A 19,973-nucleotide genomic window follows, 5' to 3' on the forward strand; every position below is an offset into this window, starting at 1 on the left:
GAAAGGTGCGGGTGCACACACCCGCACGTCCTGGCCCTCGAGCTGGGGCAGCTGCGGCACGTTACGGTGACAAGCATTGTGCACGGCCTCCTCGGCACCTTCCCCTCGCTAAATTGGGTGTCTTTGGGTGTTTTTAAGTGGGAAAAGCCCTTTTTCCACGTCCTATCTTCGCATTTATGCGTGGCACGGGGTCACCAACCCTCTCCCCCAGGAACACCACACCACTTTTGCACTAAGTTGGACTCACTGGCCGTTTCCTCCTTGCTCAGCTTGCAAAGGCACGCACCGGGCTGGGAAGGGCCCTGCACCCCCGCCACCAGCCCCACGCAGGGGCTCAGACCCGCTCCCCACAAAGCCGACGACTCCCCAGGTCTGGTACAAACCTTTTATTTTCCCTCCCGCACTGCCCAGCCGGACCCAGGCTCCGCAGGAGGCTTGGGGCCGGGTTTGCTCCTTGGAACCCAAACCGATGCGGGATGGGTGCTCCCCAGCCACGGTTTCACCCCCCAGGACCGGGCACGGGGGGGAGCCACGTGGCCGAGACAACGACACGGACTGCACCGAGCTTTACACTGAGCTGAGCAGCCACAAAGCGACACCGAGAAGTGTACCCCAAAAACGGACACGAGCCCCCCCACCCGCAGCGCCTCCCCCCAGCCCACACCCCCAAAACCCAGATATGTTGCACGTGTGATATGGAGCAGCACAAAACCGGCGGGGGCCGGGGCCAAGAGCCTCCCCTGCCCTGCAACGACACACACCGCAGCCCCCCCAAAACGGGGAGAGCGTAAAAACCGAGGGGCGGAGGGGCACGGGTAATAAGTTAATCTGTACACGTGTGTTAGGTGGCTGCAGGGAGGCAGGGACTGCCACCACCGAGCTGTCCCCAGGGGTGTCCCCACGGGGTGCCAGGGCCCGAGGGACCACACGCCGGTGCGAATCAAACCACGAAACGATGCACGAGGTGACGGAGAAGGGTGGGAGATGGCGAGATGGCCCTGCCTGCTCTGAGCCCCGCGGAGCAGGGACCAGGACCCCTCCATGCCGAGGGGCTGCACCGGGGCGAGCCCTGAGGGTCTACACTTGGCCGGGAGGTCCCGGGGTTGGCCCCGGTCCTCGCCCCTCCTGGGGACCCGGAGCTGGTGCCACTCGGGGGCAGAGCCGCTCCGGGATGCGGGCAGAGATGCTGAGCCCCGGACGGAGACATCCCAGCACCTCTGCCTGTGCTCGGATGCGCCCCAGGAGCACGGGGCAGGGAAATGCCACCGCGTCCCCTGCTCGCTGCCACCAGCGCCAGATAAGCCCCGAGGCCTCACGGAGCAGGGAGGGGAAGGATCCATCCCGGGGCCCCTCGGCAGCTCCTGCGAGGGGCCGGCTGGGTCCTCGCGTGGGCACGGAGGCGGCCAGATCCGCCGCTCTCTCCGGCTGCCAACGCCAAATCCATTCGCCACGTTTCGGCTCCCCGAGGCAATCGGCTCCGGCCGGCGGAAGGGAGTTCCCAGGGCCGGAGCCGGCGCCTTGGAGGCTCAGCCCAAGGTGGGAGGCCGGGGATGTGCCGAGCCAAAGCCCCGAGCGCTGCAGACGAGCTCCATCCCCCACCGCAGCCGGCTCCCTCCTGCCCAGCGCTGGACCCATGCCCGGAGGTCTGGGGGGCCCCGGGGGGCTCTGCTCCGGAGCAGACGGGCTCCCCCCGGCCTCCCCGCGCTGGCAGCCCTCTCTTGGCTCCGGAAACCAGGAGCCCAACACGCAGCAACGTTAATGGAGGAGGAAAAGCTCCAGGCTGGCCCTGGGGGTGACGGCGGGATCCAGCCAGGATCCCCCCACCACGGAGGCAGAGCCCACCGGGAGCTGGGGACACGGGGGAGAAGAGCGGGACCGGGGACACCGGCGTGGGGACGGTGACAGCGAGGTGGCAGGGAGGTGATGGGGAAGGGGCAGGAGAGCTACAGGACGGTCTTGTCCAGGTCGACCTTGAGGGGCAGCGGCCCCGCGTCCTCACCGTGCGCGGGGCACAGGGTGACGGCGATGACGGGCGGCAGGGGGAAGGCGCCGGGGCCGTCAAGGTCCTCCAGGTACTCCTTGTCCCCGTTGATGCTCAGAGGCTGCAAGAGAGGCAGAGGGGACCGTGCAACCCCGGAGCAGGGGACAGGACCCCGCCGTCCCCGGTCTGAGGACACAACAAGCAGCCTGGACGTGACGGCGACGCCATCGTGGGGACTGGGGACCACAGACCCCATGGCCACGTCCCAGCCCTCGGATATAACGCGGGGACACGGGGTGGTGGGGACCCCAATGGGACCCCCCCGTTGACTGCACTGAGCACCGCTCGCCCCATACCTGGGTCTTGACGTGCTGCTCGGGGGCCGTCACCAAGCTGGCGCAGCTCAGCCACAGCATCACCATGATGGAGAGGAAGAGGCAGGCGGCCAGGATCCAGCGAGGAAGGCCCGAGCGCCTGTAACACCCCACCGCCCCCCGCCAAAGAAAAAGGGCCGGTTTATGGCAGGGCTCTGGCTATGGGAGGGGGGCGGCCGGCCTCGCGCAGCCCCCCCCCCCGTGCCCTGCGCAGCCCCGCAGCACCTACTTGGCCATGCAGCCCAGGAAGTCGTGCTCCGGCTGCGGCGCGTCCACGGGCTTGGCTTTGCCCCGCGGCTCCTTCCCGGGGGGGTGCTTCTCCTCCTTCTGCCGAGGGCCTGGCAGGGAGAAGGGTGATGCTGAGCCCGGGCACCCGCTGCACGTTTGGGTGCAGGGGTGCTGGATGCGTCCCTCTCCCCCCAAGGACCCTCTGCTGGGGGGGGCGCAGAAGCCCCCGGAGGCTCCTTGCAGAGGGTGCCAAGCACGGTCTCACTCCCCCCTCGCCCCCCAGCACGGGTGCAGGGTGTGGGAAGCGGATCAGAGCCGAGAAGCGGGTGATTTGTTTCGCTCTGGAGAAATCGGATGGGAGCCAGGAGGGCTCGGAAGCTCCCAACCACCTCCCCGACAGCCCGGTGCCCCCCTGCACCTGCGTGGGGCTGCGGGGAGCGGGGGCTGGCTCCCGGTCCCGGCCGCTCCGGCTGGGTCATCTGCACCTCGGGCAGCGGGAACTCCATCTGGGGCTGGGACTGGAGCGAGGAAAGAGGGAGAACGTGGTCGGTAAGGGGGTCCCCAGCCTGCTCAGCACCCAGCGGAGAGCAGCCACGGTTCCCCCCCCACCTGGAACACCACCACTTTGCCATCGTCCGCCTGCAGGTAGAAGGTCCAGGTGGAGGAGATGAAGCTCTGGGCAGAGCTGACGATGTCGTTGCAGAAGGTGGAGACCAAATCCAGCATGGAGAACGGCGGCGCCTTCACCTCCGGGCTCTGCAAAGCAGCGGGGACAGCGCGTCGCCGGCGTCCCCTTGCCACCCACCCCAAGCAGACAACGTCCCACGAGGAGAACGTGGCTGGGTCGAGCTTGGTGCTCATCTCCAAGCCTCATTTTCCACCACCACGCAGCTACGAAGCGAGCAAAGGGCTCCTTGCAGGGCAGCCACCTGCGCACGGATCCAGCCGGGGCCAGCGCCCGCGGTGTCACCCAGCCCGCGGTCCCCACGGCTGTCACCCGGCCCCGCGCTCGCAGCAGCGCTTTAAACAATAGGAGCACAGCGGCCGAGATGCCGAGGGCGTTTCTCTCCTGGCAGCGGCCCCGTGCCCTGGATTCTTGGCTGTCTCGGCGGTTTGTTATTTTTAAAGCATCCCTGCTGGAATCCGCTTGGCTGCTCCCTGCCACTGGCTTCGAACATTTTCCGACAGCCCCTTGCACGGTCAAACCAGCAAACAGGAAATAAATAGGTCAGATTCTGTATCTAATTATTATGCTAAATCTGCTTTGCCTGCTTGTCTGGGAACCCAAAGGAAAAAGGCTTTGGGCAGGCGAAGGGGGTGACGGCACGTTCAAGGCTGGGGGCCGGCCGGGGGACAGCGCAGGCGTTTGTCCCCGATGCTTGTCCCCAACCCTGGGGCTGAGGCTCTTAGAAAAGGGCCAAAATGCAGCTGGGGAAGGAGCCCCGTGCCTTACCCCTGCCTTCCACAGCACAAAATCATCTCAGTCTGCACGCGTACGGGGCCAAGAGCTTCTACCTTGGGCCAAAGTCTAATTTAATTAATTGGGCAAAAGCCGGATTAATTAAACGTAGGAGGGAAAGCGTTGCTAATTGCTGGGACGGAGAAAGGATCAAAACTGGGGGAATCCACGACCATACCTGGCCAAAACCTCCCAGCTGGGGAACTCAGCGGAATCGCCCTGTCCCAAACCAACGCCTGCTCGAGCCCAATTAACCACAGCACTAATTAAGCAGCACCATGGGCCCACCGGAGACAGGCTGGGTGGGAAGGGGCGGGCTGGGGGCTCCCCATCTCCCCCTCACCTTGTCCATCCTGCTCTCCACCTCCGGCAGCTGCTTGCGGCACCCGGTCCTGCAGCCGAACCGCTCCTGCGCGTTGCTGTAGGCTTCGGCGCACGCTGCGAGATGGAGAGGGGGGCGCTCGGTACGGAGCCAGGGTGCTGGACCTGAGCTCCTCACCGCCCCCAGATTCTGCCAACAGCACCCCAAGCCCTGGCACCATCACGAAGTTGTCCCTTCCCCCAAAAATCCCTGGGGAAACCGGCACCGTTCCGTCTTGCACCCACAGGGTGCACGCTCGCACCCACGGCGGTGCGCAGGATGCGGCCCCGGGGCGCAGCGGAGGCAGGGAGCCAGGGAGGGCGGAAGGCGCCGGAGCGGTGACAGCGGTAAGTGGAGGAGCCCCTTCTGGACAGCGTTTGGGGAGCGGGGGCCGCTCGGCCGCCGGCTGCTCACCTGCTTCACACTCGGCTCTGGTTGTGTTCAGCGCCGCGCTCGCATCCACGAAGTGACAGATGGAGAACAGCCGGCAGCCCCGGTAACAGGCGTTGAGAACAGCATCCTGGAGGGAGGAGGAGGACGGCGCGGAGCTGGCACCGAGCTCAGCCCGGGGGCTGCGCCCGACCCCCGGCACGGCCCCCCCCCCCGGCACCGCAGGGCCCCGCAGGGGATGGGGGCCACGCGCTGGGGGCCAGCACCGCCGTGGGTGCGCGCACAACGCGGGGCGCTGGTGGCACCGGGGGAGGGAGAGCCACCGTCGCAGCCGGGCATGCATCCCAAAGGAGGTCTGCAGGCGGCCTCATCCCCAGAGAGGACAGGGCAGGTCCCCGATCTCTGTCGGGCATCCCCTGTCCCTACACGTGGGCGTGCTGGCAGGACGAGGGGGGGGTGCTGGAGGGAGTTGGGGTACGTGGGGGGGGGTGCGTGGGGACTGTGTGTGCATGGGGTGTGCGTGCATGGGGTTTGTGTGCATGGGGTGTGTGTGCATGGGGTGTGCATGCATGGGGTTTGTGTGCAAGCACGGGGTTGCACGTGCATGGGGTTGCACGTGCATGGGGTGTGCGTGCATGGGGTTGCACGTGCATGGGGTGCATGCATGCATAGGGCTCCGTGCATCCATGGGGGCCCGGGAGCACACTGTGGGGCTGGGAGCACACCGCCGTGCATGCACCGTGGGGGGGGTCCCCGTGTGCATCTCCCCATGGGCTGAGGGTTAATGGGGGGGTGTCTGTGCACCTGCAGGCAGCGCCAGGAGCTGCCCCCCTTTGCCTCCAGCACCCAACAAGCCCAGCTGGGGGAACGTCCCCATGCCCACCCCCAGGCAGCAGGGGCTGTGCAGGCTCCTGCCGAGGCGCCGGCCTGGATACGGCCCTGCCGCGCGTGGTCCCCAACCCCGCTCCCCTGCAGCGGGGCCAGGACCCGTCCCGGCCCTTTTTTTTCTCCCTCTCGCAGGCGTTACAAAGCCTTGCAGCCGCATCGGGCCCAGCGCTTGGATTGCATCCTCCGCGTGGCCCCACCACCGGCTGGTCCCCAGCACGGCGTGGATAGCAGGGCTCCGATCCGGGGTTTTCTGTGATGCTCCGGGTCCGGCGAGCCCCACTTGCCTCCACCTAGATCCCTGCGTCGGTGCTGGCCCCCCCAGCACCACCTGCTCGCCCCCAGTCCCCATCCCCGCTGGCCCCATCCCCGCTGGTCCCCGGCCACCGCACCCAGGGGTGGCTCTGCCCCGGGGCCTCACCGGTGCTGGATGTAGGGGGGGGGCTGGAGGGGGGCTCACCGGGGGCACCCCAAACCCCCAGCGGGGCTCGGTGGAGCGTGGCCCCCACCCCAGGCACGAGCAGCCCCCGGGGTCCCTGCGGGATGGCGATGCCCGGTGCTCCCGGTACCGCCCCCCTCGGTGCTCCCGGTGCCCCCTCCGGGTGCTCCCCGCGGTGCTCCTGATGCCCTCGGTGCTCCCCCCCGGCGCTTCCCCCGGTGCTCCCGGTGCCATCCTCCGCTTCTCCCTGTGCTCCCCCCCGTTCTCCCGGTGCACCTCCGGTTCTCCCGGTGCTCCCCCCGGTTCTCCCGGTACCATCTCCCGGTTCTCCTGGTGCTCCCCCCGGTTCTCCCGGTGCTCCCCCTGGTTCTCCCGGTGCCATCTCCCGGTTCTCCTGGTGCTCCCCCCGGTTCTCCCGGTGCTCCCCCCGGTGCTCCCGGCGCCACCCCTCCCTTCTCCCGGTGCTCCCCCCGGTGCTCCCGGTGCCACCCCCCGCTTCTCCCGGCTCTCCCCCCCCGCTTCTCCCGTTACCCCTCCCCGCCGCTCCGGGTGCTCCCCCCCTCCCCCCCCCCCCCCCCCCCGGTGCTCCCCGCCCCCCGCTCCCCTCTTCTCCCGCCGCCCCCGGTGCCCGCCGCCCGGCCCCACTCACGGCGGCGGCCCGGTGCGGCAGGCTGCGGCCGCACTGCCGGCGGCAAGCTCCGGTGTCCCCGAGCTGGGGCGAGAACGGGTCGGTGGCGGCGGCGGCGGCGGCGGCCAGGGCCAAACCGAGGGCGAGGAGCGGGGGGGGCCGGGGGCCCGGGGCCGCCATGGCGGGCGCGGAGCGGCGCGGAGGGGAGCGCAGCCACCGGCACCGGCCCCGCCGCCGCTGCCGGCCCCGCCGTGACGCGCCGTGCGCCGGGAGGGGGCGGCGGGGAGAGCCGGGGGGGGGTGGGGGGGCCGCCGCAGCCTGCCGCAGCTCCGCCGGCACCGGAGCGTCCCCCCCAAAAAAAATAAAAAACCGTGTCCTGGAGGGAAGGGGGGGGAAGGGGGGCACCGGGGGGTGCGGGGGGACGGGGGGGTGGAGGGGTGGAGGGGGACGGGGGGATGGAGGGGATGCAGGGGATGCAGGGGGATGGAGGGGGACAGGGGGATGGAGGGGGACAGGGGGATGGAGGGGATGGAGGGGGACAGGGGGATGGAGGGGGACAGGGGGATGGAGGGGATGGAGGGGGACAGAGGGATGGAGGGGGACAGAGGGATGGAGGGGGACAGGGGGATGGAGGGGATGGAGGGGGACAGGGGGATGGAGGGGGACAGGGGGATGGAGGGGGACAGGGGGATGGAGGGGATGGAGGGGGACGGGGGATGGAGGGGGACAGGGGGATGGAGGGGATGGAGGGGGACAGAGGGATGGAGGGGGACAGGGGGATGGAGGGGATGGAGGGGGATGGAGGGGATGCAGGGGGACAGGGGGATGGAGGGGGACAGGGGGATGGAGGGGATGGAGGGGGACGGGGGGGTGCTCGGGCACCGGGGGGTGCAGCAGGACAGGGGAATAGGTGGGTGCAGGGGGATGCAGGGGGATGCTCAGGCACCAGGGGGGTGCAGGGGCACAGGGGGATGCAGGGGGATGGGGACAGGGGGATGCTCGGGCACCGGGGGGTGCAGCAGGACGGGGGGATGGAGGGGATGGAGGGGGATGGAGGGGATGCAGGGGGACAGGGGGATGCTCGGGCACCGGAGGTGAAGGGGGACAGGGGAATAGGAGGGTGCGGGGGGACAGGGGGGTGCAGGAGGATGCTCAGGCACCGGGGGGGTGTGGGGGGACAGGGGGATGCAGGGGGACTGGGGGTGCTCAGGCGCCGGAGGATGCAGCAGGACAGGGGAATAAGAGGGTGCAGGGGGATGCAGGGGGATGGAGGGGGATGCTCAGGCACCGGGGGGTGTAGGGGGACAGGGGGGTGCTCAGGCACCGCAACAGGACGCAGCAGGATGGGGGGACGCAGGGGGACAGGGGGTCAGGGAGATGCAATGGGGCAGGAGGCTGCAGGGGGACGGGGGGCAGGGGGATGCTCAGGCACCAGGAGGTGCAGCAGGACAGGGGGATGCAGCAGGATGGGGGGATGCAGGGGGACAGGGGGATGCTCAGGCACCAGGGGATGAAGGGGGACCAGAAAGCACGGGGGGGGGGCCTGGGGGGGGCCAAGGGACACAGAGGTGGAGGAGGACCGAGGGATGCGGGGACACCAGGGGATGCGCAGGGACAGGGAGGTGCAGGGGGACTGGGGAACGGGGGGACACCGGGGGATGCAGGGGGACCAGGGAACGTGGGGAGGCAGATGCAGAGGGATGCAGGGGACCAGGGGATGCAGCAGGACTGGGGGATGCAGAGGAACTGGGGGACACTGGGGGGGGCACCCAGGGACTGGGGACCACTGGTGCTGGTGGCGCAGAGGGACAGGGGCGCAGGGGGGCCGGGCTGTGCCACCCCCAGGCCAGCATCCCCCCAAATTTCGGCTCCCAGCCAAGCCCCCAGCGAGGCCAGGTGCCAGCGGGGCCCCTTCCCAACGAGGGCGCGCTGTCGGGCTCCCCCCAGCACCCCAGATTTACAGCTTTTATTTCCCAGGGTTTCGGAAACATCAAAGGCACGGGGCCGGCCTCGCGCCCGCTGCCGCTGCGCTGCCCATTAGCCTTATTTATGGCAGCACCCCGAAGCGGGAGGAGGAGGAGGAGGGGGGCTGGGGGCTCCGCTAACCTCCAGCCCTAATGGGGAACACATGGCAGGACCCCAGCCCGGGGAGAGGGGGGGGCTGGGGGGGGCAGATCCCCTCGAGCATCGCTGCCCCTGGCTCCTCTCCTCGCCCCGCTGCGCTCCGCCAGCTTATTCATCTTGTTAATCAAAGCAGGGCGGGGGGAAAACGTGCTCTGGAGGGGCTCGGGGGGGCTGTGGGGTTGGCTCCGCTCCCCTTCATCCCCTACTAGGCACCCCCCCCCGCCCCCCCAGCCCGACGGCCTCACGTCTGGCCCCGGTGACGAATGGCGAAGAAAATGGGGCAGATTGGGGGCTGCCGCCGTAAATCACGGCGCCGTGCTGCAGGTGGGGCAGAGCCGCTGCCCTGACCTGGGGGGGGGTGGGGGTGGGACACAAAACCTGATGGCACAGCGTCGCTGGCAGCACCGGGAGCACTGGGAGCACTGGGAGCACTGGGAGCACTGGGAGGGAGCGCTGGCAGAGCAGCCCGTGGGAAAGGCTCGCGCCGCACCTGCCTGCAAGATGCCTGGCCCCAGCCCGCGCTCCTGGCCCTCGATTCGCTCACGTTTAATAATAATAATAATAAAAAAAACCAAAAACCCTTCCCAGGCCACAACATCCCAGTTGGCAAATATTTACCGCCGGGTAATTCCCGGCCCTCCCTCCTCCCACCCCTCTCCAGAACCTCTCGATGCCTTCGGCACCGCTGCCCTACATTTGGCTTTTGGGGCAGCCCGGGCTCCTGCCACCGCCGCCGCGTGCCACCCCGGTGCCACCGCGGCCACCCCCGGCCCCGCACCCCGACACCGGCCCCGGCGCTCGAGCAGCCACTCGATATAAGTGGCATTTTTTTTCCCCCCCTTTTCCAGCGGACGGCGAGGCGGCGGCGGGGCTTTTTGTGCGTCCCAAAGCAAACAGAGCCGGCAAGGTGCGGCCGCCCGCCGCCAGGATGCCGTCGAGCGAGGGGCTGCGCCGGGTGAGGGGGGGGGCACGGAAGGGGTTAAGCGGGTTATAAATTACCCACGAATGGGAAATGTTGCAGAGAGGAATAGAAAGAAAACTCTGACTGCTGGATTCTTTGCATTTCTAGCCTCTTTATTTTTCCCACAGGTCACTTTAAAAGGATGCAGGCAGGCAGACAGCTCCGCTGCGCCTTTCCTCGGGTTTTTTTCTCTGCTTTTTTTTTTCTCGTTGTTTGTTTTTTACACCCTGGCCCTCGAGCCAGATACTATCTCTGTCCAAGGACTTTATGGAGCGAGCTCTGGCTGGGAAATCAAGTAATTGGATTAATTCAGGGTGGATGTGCCGGGCCTGGCCCCGGTGCCACGCGACGCGGCGCTGGCAGGAAGGTGACAGCGGGAAGGTGACAGCGCCCCGGCCCAAGGGCACCCGCTGGGGTGGGAAGGGAGCAGGATCCGTCCCCAGGGTGCCCAGCCCCGCTTTTGGGGACACCGCCGGGGCCACGCCGGGGGTCCTGGCTCCGTCCCTCCGCATCCCGCCGGGCAGAGCGAGGAGCTCTGGGCCCCATGGCCGCATCCTGCCCCGCGCCCCGAGGATGCCAAAATAAGGCAGAGAGGCCCTGGGAAGGGAGCTCCAGTGCTTGGGGTGGGGGGTTAAAAAGAGCGGGGGGAGCCCGACCGCTCCAACCCCCTTGGGACGACCATGGGCTGGGGGGGGGGGGGAGCAGGCGGCTGGGCCGGATCCTGCCTCCCCGGCCGATGGCAGCGCGTGCGGCGGCTCGTGGGCTGGACGCGGCGGCCGCGGACTCAGCGCTTTAAAGGTCACTGTCAAAGGGCAGCGCTCACCACATCTGTTTTCCGACGGCCGCACTGACTCAGAAGGCGGCCGAGCGCCTCTGTCATCTCCGGCTGCTCCCCGCCGACGGCCGGATCCTGCCCCCGGCCCAGCACCGGGCGCCACCGCCCCGACGCTGCCCGGCTTCGGGGACCGTGCCCCCCTGCCCTGTCCCCATCCCACGCCCTGCCCTATTAAACCTTCGGGTCCGAGCTCTGCTGTGGGTTGGGGAGGGTGAATGACACCAGCAGGGACACGGGGACACGAGTCCCAAGGGTGCCACCAGCGGGGACCCCTCCTGACACCGCTGTCCCCCCCCCCCCGACACCCACGGGGACCCCAAGAGGCCACGCTCGGGTCAAGACCCCCACGGCGGCCGGGGCTGCCGCTGCCAGACGGCGAAGTTTCCCATGCTGGGTGTCTCCCTGCGGCTGACATTTTTGGGAAATTTCAACAAAAACAGTTCAGAAGCTTCCAAAAAAACAGGACGATGGGAAAAGGCATTGTTTGGTCTCTCTTCTTTTCTTTCTTTCAATCCGTGCAGGCTCTTCTGAGGGTGCCCAGCACCTCTGCACCCATTCCCATACGGCATTGCCCCTGTCCCCAGGCAGTGTCACCTCTGTCCCTGCGTGGTGTCACCCCTGTCCCTCTGCGGTGTCACCCCATGGGCTCCAGGCTCCCGTCCCTGTCCCAGCCTCAGGGCTCGGGGCCATGGGGTCCCTCCTGCGTCCTCTCCTCCAGGGGGTGAGGATACGACCCAGGCACCCCCCCGACACGGGGATGCTCTCTGGGCACGCAGCCTGGCCGTGGGGACGTGGGGACAGTGGCCTTGCTGCCACCGGGACCTGCTGGCCAAGGGCTCTGGGGGCACGCAGGATGCTCGGCGCTCTCCGTGCCACCAAGTCCTGGACGGGGGGGGGGGGGGGACAGGGGCAGACCCACGAGCGGAGGGTGTCACCCGTGGCACTGCCACCCGCAGCCACCGTTAACTCCTTGCTGCCTCCTGGGGCCAAGCAGAGCCCAGCCCCGACGGCCCCTCGTTGCATTTTCCCCGTTTTTTATTACTTTGGGGAAAAAAAAAAAACAAAAACCCAACGCTGCTACCTTCGACGGAAAAAAAAAAAACCAACAAAAAACGGCATTCGGGGGGAAAAACCACACCGATTCCCCCCCAGAAACTCAGAACCCGTCCCCAGCTCCGTTTGGGGCAGGGGGTGAGGAGGGGGCTCCCCCCGCCCCCCCCCCCAGCCCCAAACCTCCCCCCCCCCTCGAGGGGCGGCCCCGCGGGGGCGGCGGGGGCCGGGTGCGCAGCGCCGAGCGCGGCCGGGAGCGGCCCCGGGGGCCCGGGAGTGGCCGGGAAGGCAGCGCATGAGTCACCCGGGGGAAGGGGCCGGCTCTCCCCCACCTCCCCGGGGAAGGCACCGGGGCACCGGGCTCAGCATCCCCGCTCCCGGATCCCGCGGGGCGGCCGGGACGCACCGGGGAAGGGGGGGGGGGGGGGGGGGGGCGATGCTCGGGGGGAACCGCGGGCAAACGGCCGGTCCCGGAGCACGGCCCCGGACCCCCCCCCCCACCCCGGGTTTTTGATTTTTTTTTTTTTTTTCTGCCCCCCCCGGGGGCGGTCCCGGGCCGGGCTGGGCGGGGCGAGGGCGGCATTTAGGGTTTTGGCAGAGCGGGGGCTGCTCAGACTTGCTCGGGACTTCCCCGGACGTGCCGGTGCGCTCCGGCAGCCCCGGGCACCGACGGGCACCGGGACCGGCACCGGGACCGGCCATGCCGCCGCCGCTGCTCCCGCTGCTGCTGCTCTGCCTGCGCCTCCTCCGCGCCGAGCCGCTCGCCTGTGAGTCCTGGGGGGGGGGGTCCCCTAAAAATGGGGGGGGGGGGCACCGGGGCTTTGGGGAACGGGGGGGGGGGAGCCGAGGGTCCGGGGTCCGTCGGGGATGGGGAGCGGGGACCCCCCCGGTGGGGGTTGCTGGTGGTGGGCGCCTGCTTCTTCCTCGCCTCCCCCCCCCCTCTCCCCCCCCCCGGGTTTCTCATTCATTGCGGTGCGGGGGGTGCCGGTGCCCCCCCGGGATGTGGGGCCCTGGGGGCGTCTGGGGGCTGTGGGGCCCCTTGGTTGGGGGGCAATGGGGGTCCCCTTTCCTGCCCCCCCCCTACTGGTAAGGTGGTTAATGAGCCCCCCCCCCCGGCAAACAGCAGGGAGCCCCTTCCCCGGAGGGCGCTCGCTCCCCCCTCCCTGTCCCCCACGGAGAACAATAGAGAAACCCTTTTGTGTTCCCCCATCCCAAGAGCAGCAGGGACCCCCCCTTCCTGCCCTGGGGGCTGTAAATGCCCCCGCTCCCCGTGGAGAAGAGCCCCCCGCTGCCCCGGGAGGGGTCTCTGCCTCCTTCCCCCCCCCGGGCCACGCAGCTCCCCCCCCACCCCCCCTCACCCCCCCCCCCCCCGTCCTGGAGAACAATGCGGCTCCGCTTCCCCACCCAGGACAATGGAAACCCCCGTGCTCCATCCCGAGAACAATAGCGAACCCCTTCCTCACACGGCCAGCAACGAGCCCCCCCCCCCCCCCATCCCCGGAGCGATGACCCCCCCCAAAACCACCGAGAGCCTCCCGCAGAGAACAATAGGGACCCCTTTTTTTCCCCCCCCCACGGAGAACAATGAGCCCCCTCCCGTCCCGGAGAACAATGAATCCCCCCTTAGCCCCCATCCAGAACAATAGGGAGCACCCACCCCTGCGGAGAGCAAGGAATCCCCTAAAACAAGGGGGAAGGGGGGGCCCTGGCAGAGGGGAGGTGGGGGGGGGGGGGGGGGGCAGGCGTGGAGGTGCCACCTGTGGGCTGAGCTCTGGGCGCTCTCAGCCCGGTGGCATCGGGGTGCCCACGGGTGCGGGGGGGGCTCCCCGTGGGGCCGTGGACACGAAGGGAGCCTCGTCCCGCAGCCGCCCGCTCGCTTCTCCTCCGGCCCGGCCGAAGCCAGCCCAGGAAGTTTGGCTTCCTCCCGGTGATGGGAATCTCTCGAGGCCACGTTCGCCCGGCGGGTCCCGGCCAGGAGAAGCGGCTCCTCGGTGGCTCCCACCCCACCGGTGATGCCGCGGCCGCCGGCGGCTCGCGTCCCCCGACCCGTGCAAGTCATTAACGGGGAAGTATCAAAGAGCAATAATTGGGGCAGGGAGCGCAGAAGCAGCTGTGGCAAGGAAGCGAAACGAGGCTGCAGGGGGGAGGAAAGGACTCGGAGGGGGAAAGAAAATCCCCTTGGAGAGGCTCCCCGTGGAGGTGGGCTGCGGGCAGAGCGGTGCCCGCCGTGGGGCCGTTCCTGGGGGCATTTCGGCGGCTCCAGCGGTGCCGGGAGCTCTTTGGGTCGGTGTAATTCCCGAATTTTGGTTGCACCCATGGAGGGGGTGCCCCCAGTGGCTTCCCACCTCCCGAACCTCGCTTTTCCCCTGGCCGGGCGCGGAGCATCCGACCTGCGCGAGCGCTTGCCCCGCGGCACCCTCGGAGGAGCCGGGTGCAAGCGGAGCCAAATCTCCTTTTAGAGAGCGAATGTTTCCCCTCGGTTCAGCTCGGTCGCGCTCGCTGGAATGCCTGGGCTTTTTTTTAATCCCTCCTCGAGCTGAGGGATGGGCACGAGAAATGCCAGCGTGCAGGAGGAGAAGGGGAACGGGGAGCGCAGAGGAGGGATGAAGCTTGCCGTAGCCGCGTCCGCCCGCAGACCCCGCTGCTCGAGCCTCGGAGCAGCTTTAAATCTATTTTTCTGCAGAATTCGGGGCTGCCCAAATTTCCTTTTGTTCTTCGGGGCAATTACGATTTTTCTTGAAATCTCCACGGGTCTTAATAAATCTTTTTTAACTGTGGGATCTTGAGCACTTATCGGAGGGTTTTCCTTTCCTTTCCCAGCCCCTTAAAACGCTGATATAAAAATAAAATGAAATCCGGCCCTTCGGAAGAAAAGCGTAAACGTTCCCGACACCTTGGAAATGTGGTTTTACTTTATAGCATTACTTAGCACCTGATCAGCATTTTTTTTTAAATAGGAAAGCAATAAAACCCCGTGCAGGTATTCCCGCTGCCGCGGCTCGCACATTCCTCCCGCCGCCTGCGTCTCCCCGGCCCTTTCCTCTGCGATCTGAAAACTTCACACTTTTCCCTTTTAAAACACATGGTCGTTGCCGGAGAGGGGGAAAAAAAAAAAGCTTTAAAAAAAAAAATTGGCCCCTCCAGACACTGCTGCTCAGCGGTTCTGCGGGGAGGCCGGGTGGCGCACGGCGCTCGGACGCGTTTCTGGTGCTGTTTGGGTGAAGATTTGCAAGAATCGGGGCTGGAAGCGGCGGAGCTGCGGTGCTCCAGCAGCGCCGTCTCGAGCGCTCGCCTGCGGGCTCGTCTAATGGAGGAGCCGGTGCCGGGTGGGAAGGGCTGCTGGCGGAGCCGTGGCGCTTTTCGGGGGGCCCTGTTCGAGGATGGAGCCAGATGCCACGGGGACGGGCTGGCACGGGGCAGGGTGGGCGCACGGGGAGGGCACCAAGCGGGTGCGAGGCACCCAGCGCCTGCGTGGCCCCGCTGCTTTCGCCCCCATCCCAAGCCCCGTCCAGCCCCTCCGCGGCACCGGGAGCTGCTAATTAGGAGCTTCCCCCGGGGGGACCGAGGGTCGCGGGGCATTAATCACAGCGGAGCGAGCGGCCGCGGCCAACCTGCCGGCGGCTGCTGAAAGCCGAGAGGGGCCGGGAGGTCGGAGGGGCGAGGAGGTCGAGGCGCTTTCCGGGAGGTAATTGGCGATATTAATTAGCCTGGCACGCGCGGGCTCCGGCAGCCCCGCGTCTGCCGCTGCCAGGCGGGTGGGGAACATCACCCCTGCTCACCCTCCGCTGCTTTATTCCCCCCCCCCCCCCCGTGCGCTCGCCTTCGCACGTAACCTCCTGCTCCGTGCAAATAAACCCGTCCGCTTTGAAGCCTTGCGCTGCGTGGCTTCGCTTCTCTCCAGGAACAAAGCAGAGCTGGGGGGCTCCCCCCCCCCAAAAAGAAAACAAAAATCAGCAGGACGAGGGTTGTCGTCCTTCCATCCCCCAAAGCCCAGACCACCCTCGCGGGGAGCCCGGGGCCCCCGCGCGCAGGGACCCCGCGGCGAGGTGCGAGTGACGGCTTTTGGCAGCGCCGGCGGCACATGGTTCGGATTAGGCGGGTGGTCAGCGCCGGGGCGCGCGCACCGGCCCTCAGCCCCGCGGAGGGGAGCCGGCAGCCGGCAGGCTCCGAAACGAGCCTTAAAAAAAAAAAAATAAATAACGCTGGAGAAAACCCCCAAACTTTCCGTTGTTGCTGTCGAAATCGCAAAAAGAAATTAAGAAGCCACGAGCCAGCCCTGGACAAACGCATCGCTGCCCAAAAATCCCCGCGCGGAGCGATGAACGCAGCACCCCAAACGGGGCTGGTGCTCCCCGAGCTCGCAGGGAGCGCACCCGAACCGAGCACCTCCCGTGCTGCTGAGGGCTGTGCTATATTTTTTTTTTTTTCCTCCCCCCACTTCGTTTTTTTATTTTATTTTTTGGCTGCAGACCCTGCAGTGATTTCCCCCCAAGACCCCACCTTGCTGATCGGCTCCTCGCTGACCGCCACCTGCACGGTCAGCGCCGACTTCCACCTGCGCGCCGAGGACCTGTACTGGACCCTGAACGGCCGGCGCCTGCCCGCCGCCTCCTACGCCGCCCTCGGCCCCACCACGCTCAGCGTGGCCCTCGCCCGCCTCAACGGCTCCAAGCAGCAGTCGGGGGACAACCTGGTGTGCCACAGCCGGGACGGCGGCATCCTGGCCGGATCCTGCCTTTACGTCGGACGTACGTTGGCGTGGCTGCGGGGCTCGCAGCACCCAGGGGCGCTTTGCGGCGGGGCAGGGCACGGAGCAGCTCGCCTCCCGCGGGAACGTTTCAGCGGGATGAATTCGATTAAAAACCATCTCTTGCCGCGGCGCGCCGGAGCCGGCGTTCGCTGCCGCCCGCGCGCCCCTCTCTGCGTTTTCACCTCTCTGCGCTCTCGGGGCTTTGCCGCACGCTCCCGGACCCGCTGCGGCTCGGCGGAGCTCGCAGCAGAAAGGCTGCTCTGGCAACCCTCGGTGAAATTACAGTTGTCCGAATCAATAATCATAAGATTTTATCTCGGGCTATTTTAAGGATGATTTTACGTCCTAAGAATACAGAGGCTTAACTGGGAACAGAGCTGCTATTTTTTTTTTTTTTTTTCCCTTTGGTTGCTGTTCCCGAAAGAAAACAGCTCCGGAGCCTGGTGCAGGCAGCTGCAGCCCCTCGAGCAGACGCGGGGCTGGAACGGCTCGCTGCTTCACGCGCCGGCGGCTTTGGGGGCTGGCACCGTCCGTCCCGGTGGCACCGTCCTCGTGGGCACGCGATGTGGGGGCTGGCGTGGTGCTGCTGGGACCCCGAGCGCTGGTGGTTGTGCTGCTCACGGAGCCGCTTCATCCCCCTCTGTCCTTTTTTTTTTTTTTTTTGTCCTCTTCCAGTGCCCCCAGAAAAACCAGTCAACATCTCCTGCTGGTCCAAGAACATGAAGGACCTCACCTGCAAGTGGGCCCCGGGGACGGAAGGGGAAACCTTCCTGCACACTAACTACACGCTCAAGTACAAGCTCAGGTACCCGTGCCTCCGGCTTGATTCCTCTTATTCCAAACGTGACTGTGGGATTTTGGGGCTTGCGTGGAGGGGAGCTCCGTGGCTCCCACCTGACGGTGCTGGGTGGGATGGGGTTGGGGGGGGGGTCCCCGTCTCCAACCTCCCCCCCCCAAGGCAAAGTCCTTGGGGCAGGAGCGCGCGGTGCTGGCGGGGTGCCACGCTCCGTACGCGCTGGGGAGGAGGCGAAGGCGAAGCTTGCGGCCGCAGCATCGCTCGAGGAATCCCCTCCCTGGGATTATTTGGGGCTTGAGGGGGGGGGGGGGGGGGGATGTGGGGCAGGGACCCCCCCCACACTTCACCTGGTGCCGGGACGTGGGGAGGGGGACCCGCGAGCGTCGGGGCCGGTAACCTAACACCTCGCCGGCGCGATGCTGCCGGTATTAAATGGCAGATAAATGAGGCGCAGCCCCGGCTCCGAGCTGCCATTTCCTCCGGGCAGGCAGGTGTGCGGGGGGGGGTGGTGGAAAAACCTCACCGGGGGGGCCCCCGCCGGCATCACCGCCCCGGTGCCCGGTACCGGGGACTGACGGCCCGCCCGCAGGTGGTACGGCCGCGACAACACGTGCCAGGAGTACCACACGGCCGGGCCCTACTCCTGCCACATCCCCAAGGACCTGGCCCTCTTCACGCCCTACGAGATCTGGGTGGAGGCGTCCAACAGGCTGGGGGTGGCCGTCTCCGACGTCGTCATGCTGGACATCCTCGACGTGGGTGAGCGCCGGTACCGGGGAGGAGGAGGAGGAGGAGGAGGCCATGCAGGAAGCGGGCGATGATGGGCGAGCGGAATCGCTCCTAATTGAGTTAGGATGTTTTTCCCCCAAATCGGCATCCGCGGCTCCTTAACCCCTCGGGCGCCGCGCCAGCCCCGTGCCGTTGTCCCCGCAGTGACCACGGACCCGCCGTCCGACGTGCACGTCAGCCGCGTGGGCGACCTGGAGGACCAGCTGAGCGTGCGCTGGAGCTCGCCGCCCGCGCTCAAGGATTTCCTCTTCCAAGCCAAGTACCAGATCCAGTACCGCGTGGAGGACAGCTCGGAGTGGAAGGTGCGGACGGGGACCGGGTGGCGTCCCCCTTATCCGGGGGTCGGGGGCACGCGGGGCCGAGCCAAACCCTTCGCTCGCCGTCCCCCAAGGTCGTGGACGACGTGGGCAACCAGACCTCGTGCCGCCTGGCCGGCCTCCGCCCCAGCACCGTCTACTTCGTCCAGGTGCGCTGCAACCCCTTCGGCATCTACGGCTCCAAGAAGGCCGGCATCTGGAGCGACTGGAGCAACCCCACGGCCGCCTCCACCCCGCGCAGCGGTGAGCGCCCCCAGCCCCCTCCCCAGCTCCCCCCGCGCGCACTGGGCCGTGCGCGGAGAGGCCGCTCCCCGCCGCGTGCCCGGCACCTGGATTTCTTGCAAAGGAGCCAATTCGGAGCTCTTATTTCCCAGTAGGGAGCTGGAAAGCCGCTCGTTTCCCTACCCCAGGTCCCCCCCCCCCATTCATGGAGGTGTCCCCTCCTTCATCCCCCCGGGGCTGGCCCTGATCCCCGTCCCCTCCCTGTCCCCGCAGAGCGGGCGGCGGGGGGCTGCGACCCCAAGGGCGGCGAGCAGAACACGACGCTGCGGCGGGAGCTGAAGCAGTTCTTCGGGTGGGTGAAGAAGCACGCCTACGGCTGCTCCAACCTCAGCATCAAGCTCTACGACCAGTGGCGCGTGTGGCTGCAGAAATCGCACAAAACACGCAACCAGGTAGGTAAGGAGCCTTTCGCACTTCTTTCTCCCTCCTCCGTCGTGGCGGGGAGGGGTCCCGCGACCCCGCAGCCTCTCTCCCCGGGGGGTGGCCTCGAAGCAGGGCTCTGCTCTCTCCGCAGGTTCTACCCGGCGATAAGTTGTAGCCCCCGCGGGGCCGAGCGCCGGCAGCACGGCACGGGGCGCCCGGCGCCCGCCCGGGGACACCCTCGCCCGCCCCGTCCCCGCCGCCGCGCTGCGCCGGGGGGGGGCAAGAAGGCACCTGGGGCAAGGAGCGACCCCGCACCCCACTGCAAGGGGGGGCCGGAGGGGGCGATCCGGGGGGTGCGGGCTGGGGCTGGCCCCGGCACCCCCTTGAGGGCAGCGGCGCCGCCGTCAGCCCCCTGGGAGCGGAGCCCCCCGCGTCCTCCCGCGCCCCACGGCGCCGAGGGGACCCCCCCCAGCACGGGAGGGCTCGGGGCCTTTGTTCCGTAACCGCAGGCTGGAACAGCGGGGGGATGAAGGGGGGATCCCCCCCCCCCCCGGGAGGTGCAGCCACCCCCCCCGGCTGCAGTTTGGATATTATTCCCCGGGGAGGGGAAGGGCTGCGGGTGCGCACGGGGTGTGGGGGGGGGGGGTCTGTCCCCGGCGAGCCCCGCGGGCTGGTTTGAGGCTGCTGGGGTTTGCTCAGTGCCTGCTCTAATTTTGATTCAAACCAGCCTTATTTTGGTTACATTTCAGTCAATTAGGAACAGATTTAAGCTTAATGCCAATAAACCTCTCAAACCCCACGGGGGCCTGCGTCAGTGGGGCAGCGGCAGCGCGGGGGGACGGGGATGCAGCGGGCAGCCAAGGGGCCCCAGTGCCAGCGCCCGCGTCCCCGTCCCCGTGTCCCGGGGGGGCCGAGTTGAGGGGTGGTGACGTTCAGGGGGTTGCAAGCCCTTTAGACCACA

At 67.8% G+C, this 19,973-nt stretch overlaps 2 protein-coding genes across 6 annotated transcripts; one reads left to right on the forward strand and one right to left on the reverse strand.

The window, feature by feature from the left end:
* Positions 1 to 371: 371 nt before the first annotated feature.
* Positions 372 to 6,985, reverse strand: TMEM59L (transmembrane protein 59 like). The gene is made up of 8 exons (XM_066983754.1): positions 6,767 to 6,985; positions 4,818 to 4,923; positions 4,386 to 4,480; positions 3,193 to 3,339; positions 3,002 to 3,101; positions 2,585 to 2,693; positions 2,338 to 2,455; positions 372 to 2,102 (listed from the first exon to the last, which is right to left on the reverse strand). The coding sequence occupies exons 1-8, from the start codon at positions 6,923 to 6,925 to the stop codon at positions 1,944 to 1,946; spliced, it is 993 nt and encodes a 330-aa protein (XP_066839855.1). The 5' UTR covers positions 6,926 to 6,985; the 3' UTR covers positions 372 to 1,943.
* A 5,261-nt stretch (positions 6,986 to 12,246) lies between these two features.
* CRLF1 (cytokine receptor like factor 1) lies at positions 12,247 to 19,811 on the forward strand. Of its 5 annotated transcripts, none has more exons than XM_066983711.1 (8): positions 12,257 to 12,482; positions 16,185 to 16,463; positions 17,141 to 17,270; positions 17,851 to 18,020; positions 18,195 to 18,352; positions 18,442 to 18,610; positions 18,863 to 19,045; positions 19,145 to 19,811. In XM_066983711.1, the coding sequence occupies exons 1-8, from the start codon at positions 12,416 to 12,418 to the stop codon at positions 19,513 to 19,515; spliced, it is 1,527 nt and encodes a 508-aa protein (XP_066839812.1). In that variant the 5' UTR covers positions 12,257 to 12,415; the 3' UTR covers positions 19,516 to 19,811. The 5 variants fall into 5 exon arrangements, with proteins under 5 accessions (XP_066839811.1, XP_066839808.1, XP_066839812.1 ...); XM_066983708.1 differs by having other exon boundaries at positions 12,266 to 12,482; positions 18,863 to 19,041; positions 19,164 to 19,327; XM_066983709.1 differs by having other exon boundaries at positions 12,266 to 12,482; positions 19,164 to 19,326.
* Positions 19,812 to 19,973: the final 162 nt, after the last annotated feature.

The sequence above is a fragment of the Anser cygnoides genome, chromosome 27 (assembly GCF_040182565.1).
Source record: "Anser cygnoides isolate HZ-2024a breed goose chromosome 27, Taihu_goose_T2T_genome, whole genome shotgun sequence".
NCBI lineage: Eukaryota > Metazoa > Chordata > Aves > Anseriformes > Anatidae > Anser > Anser cygnoides.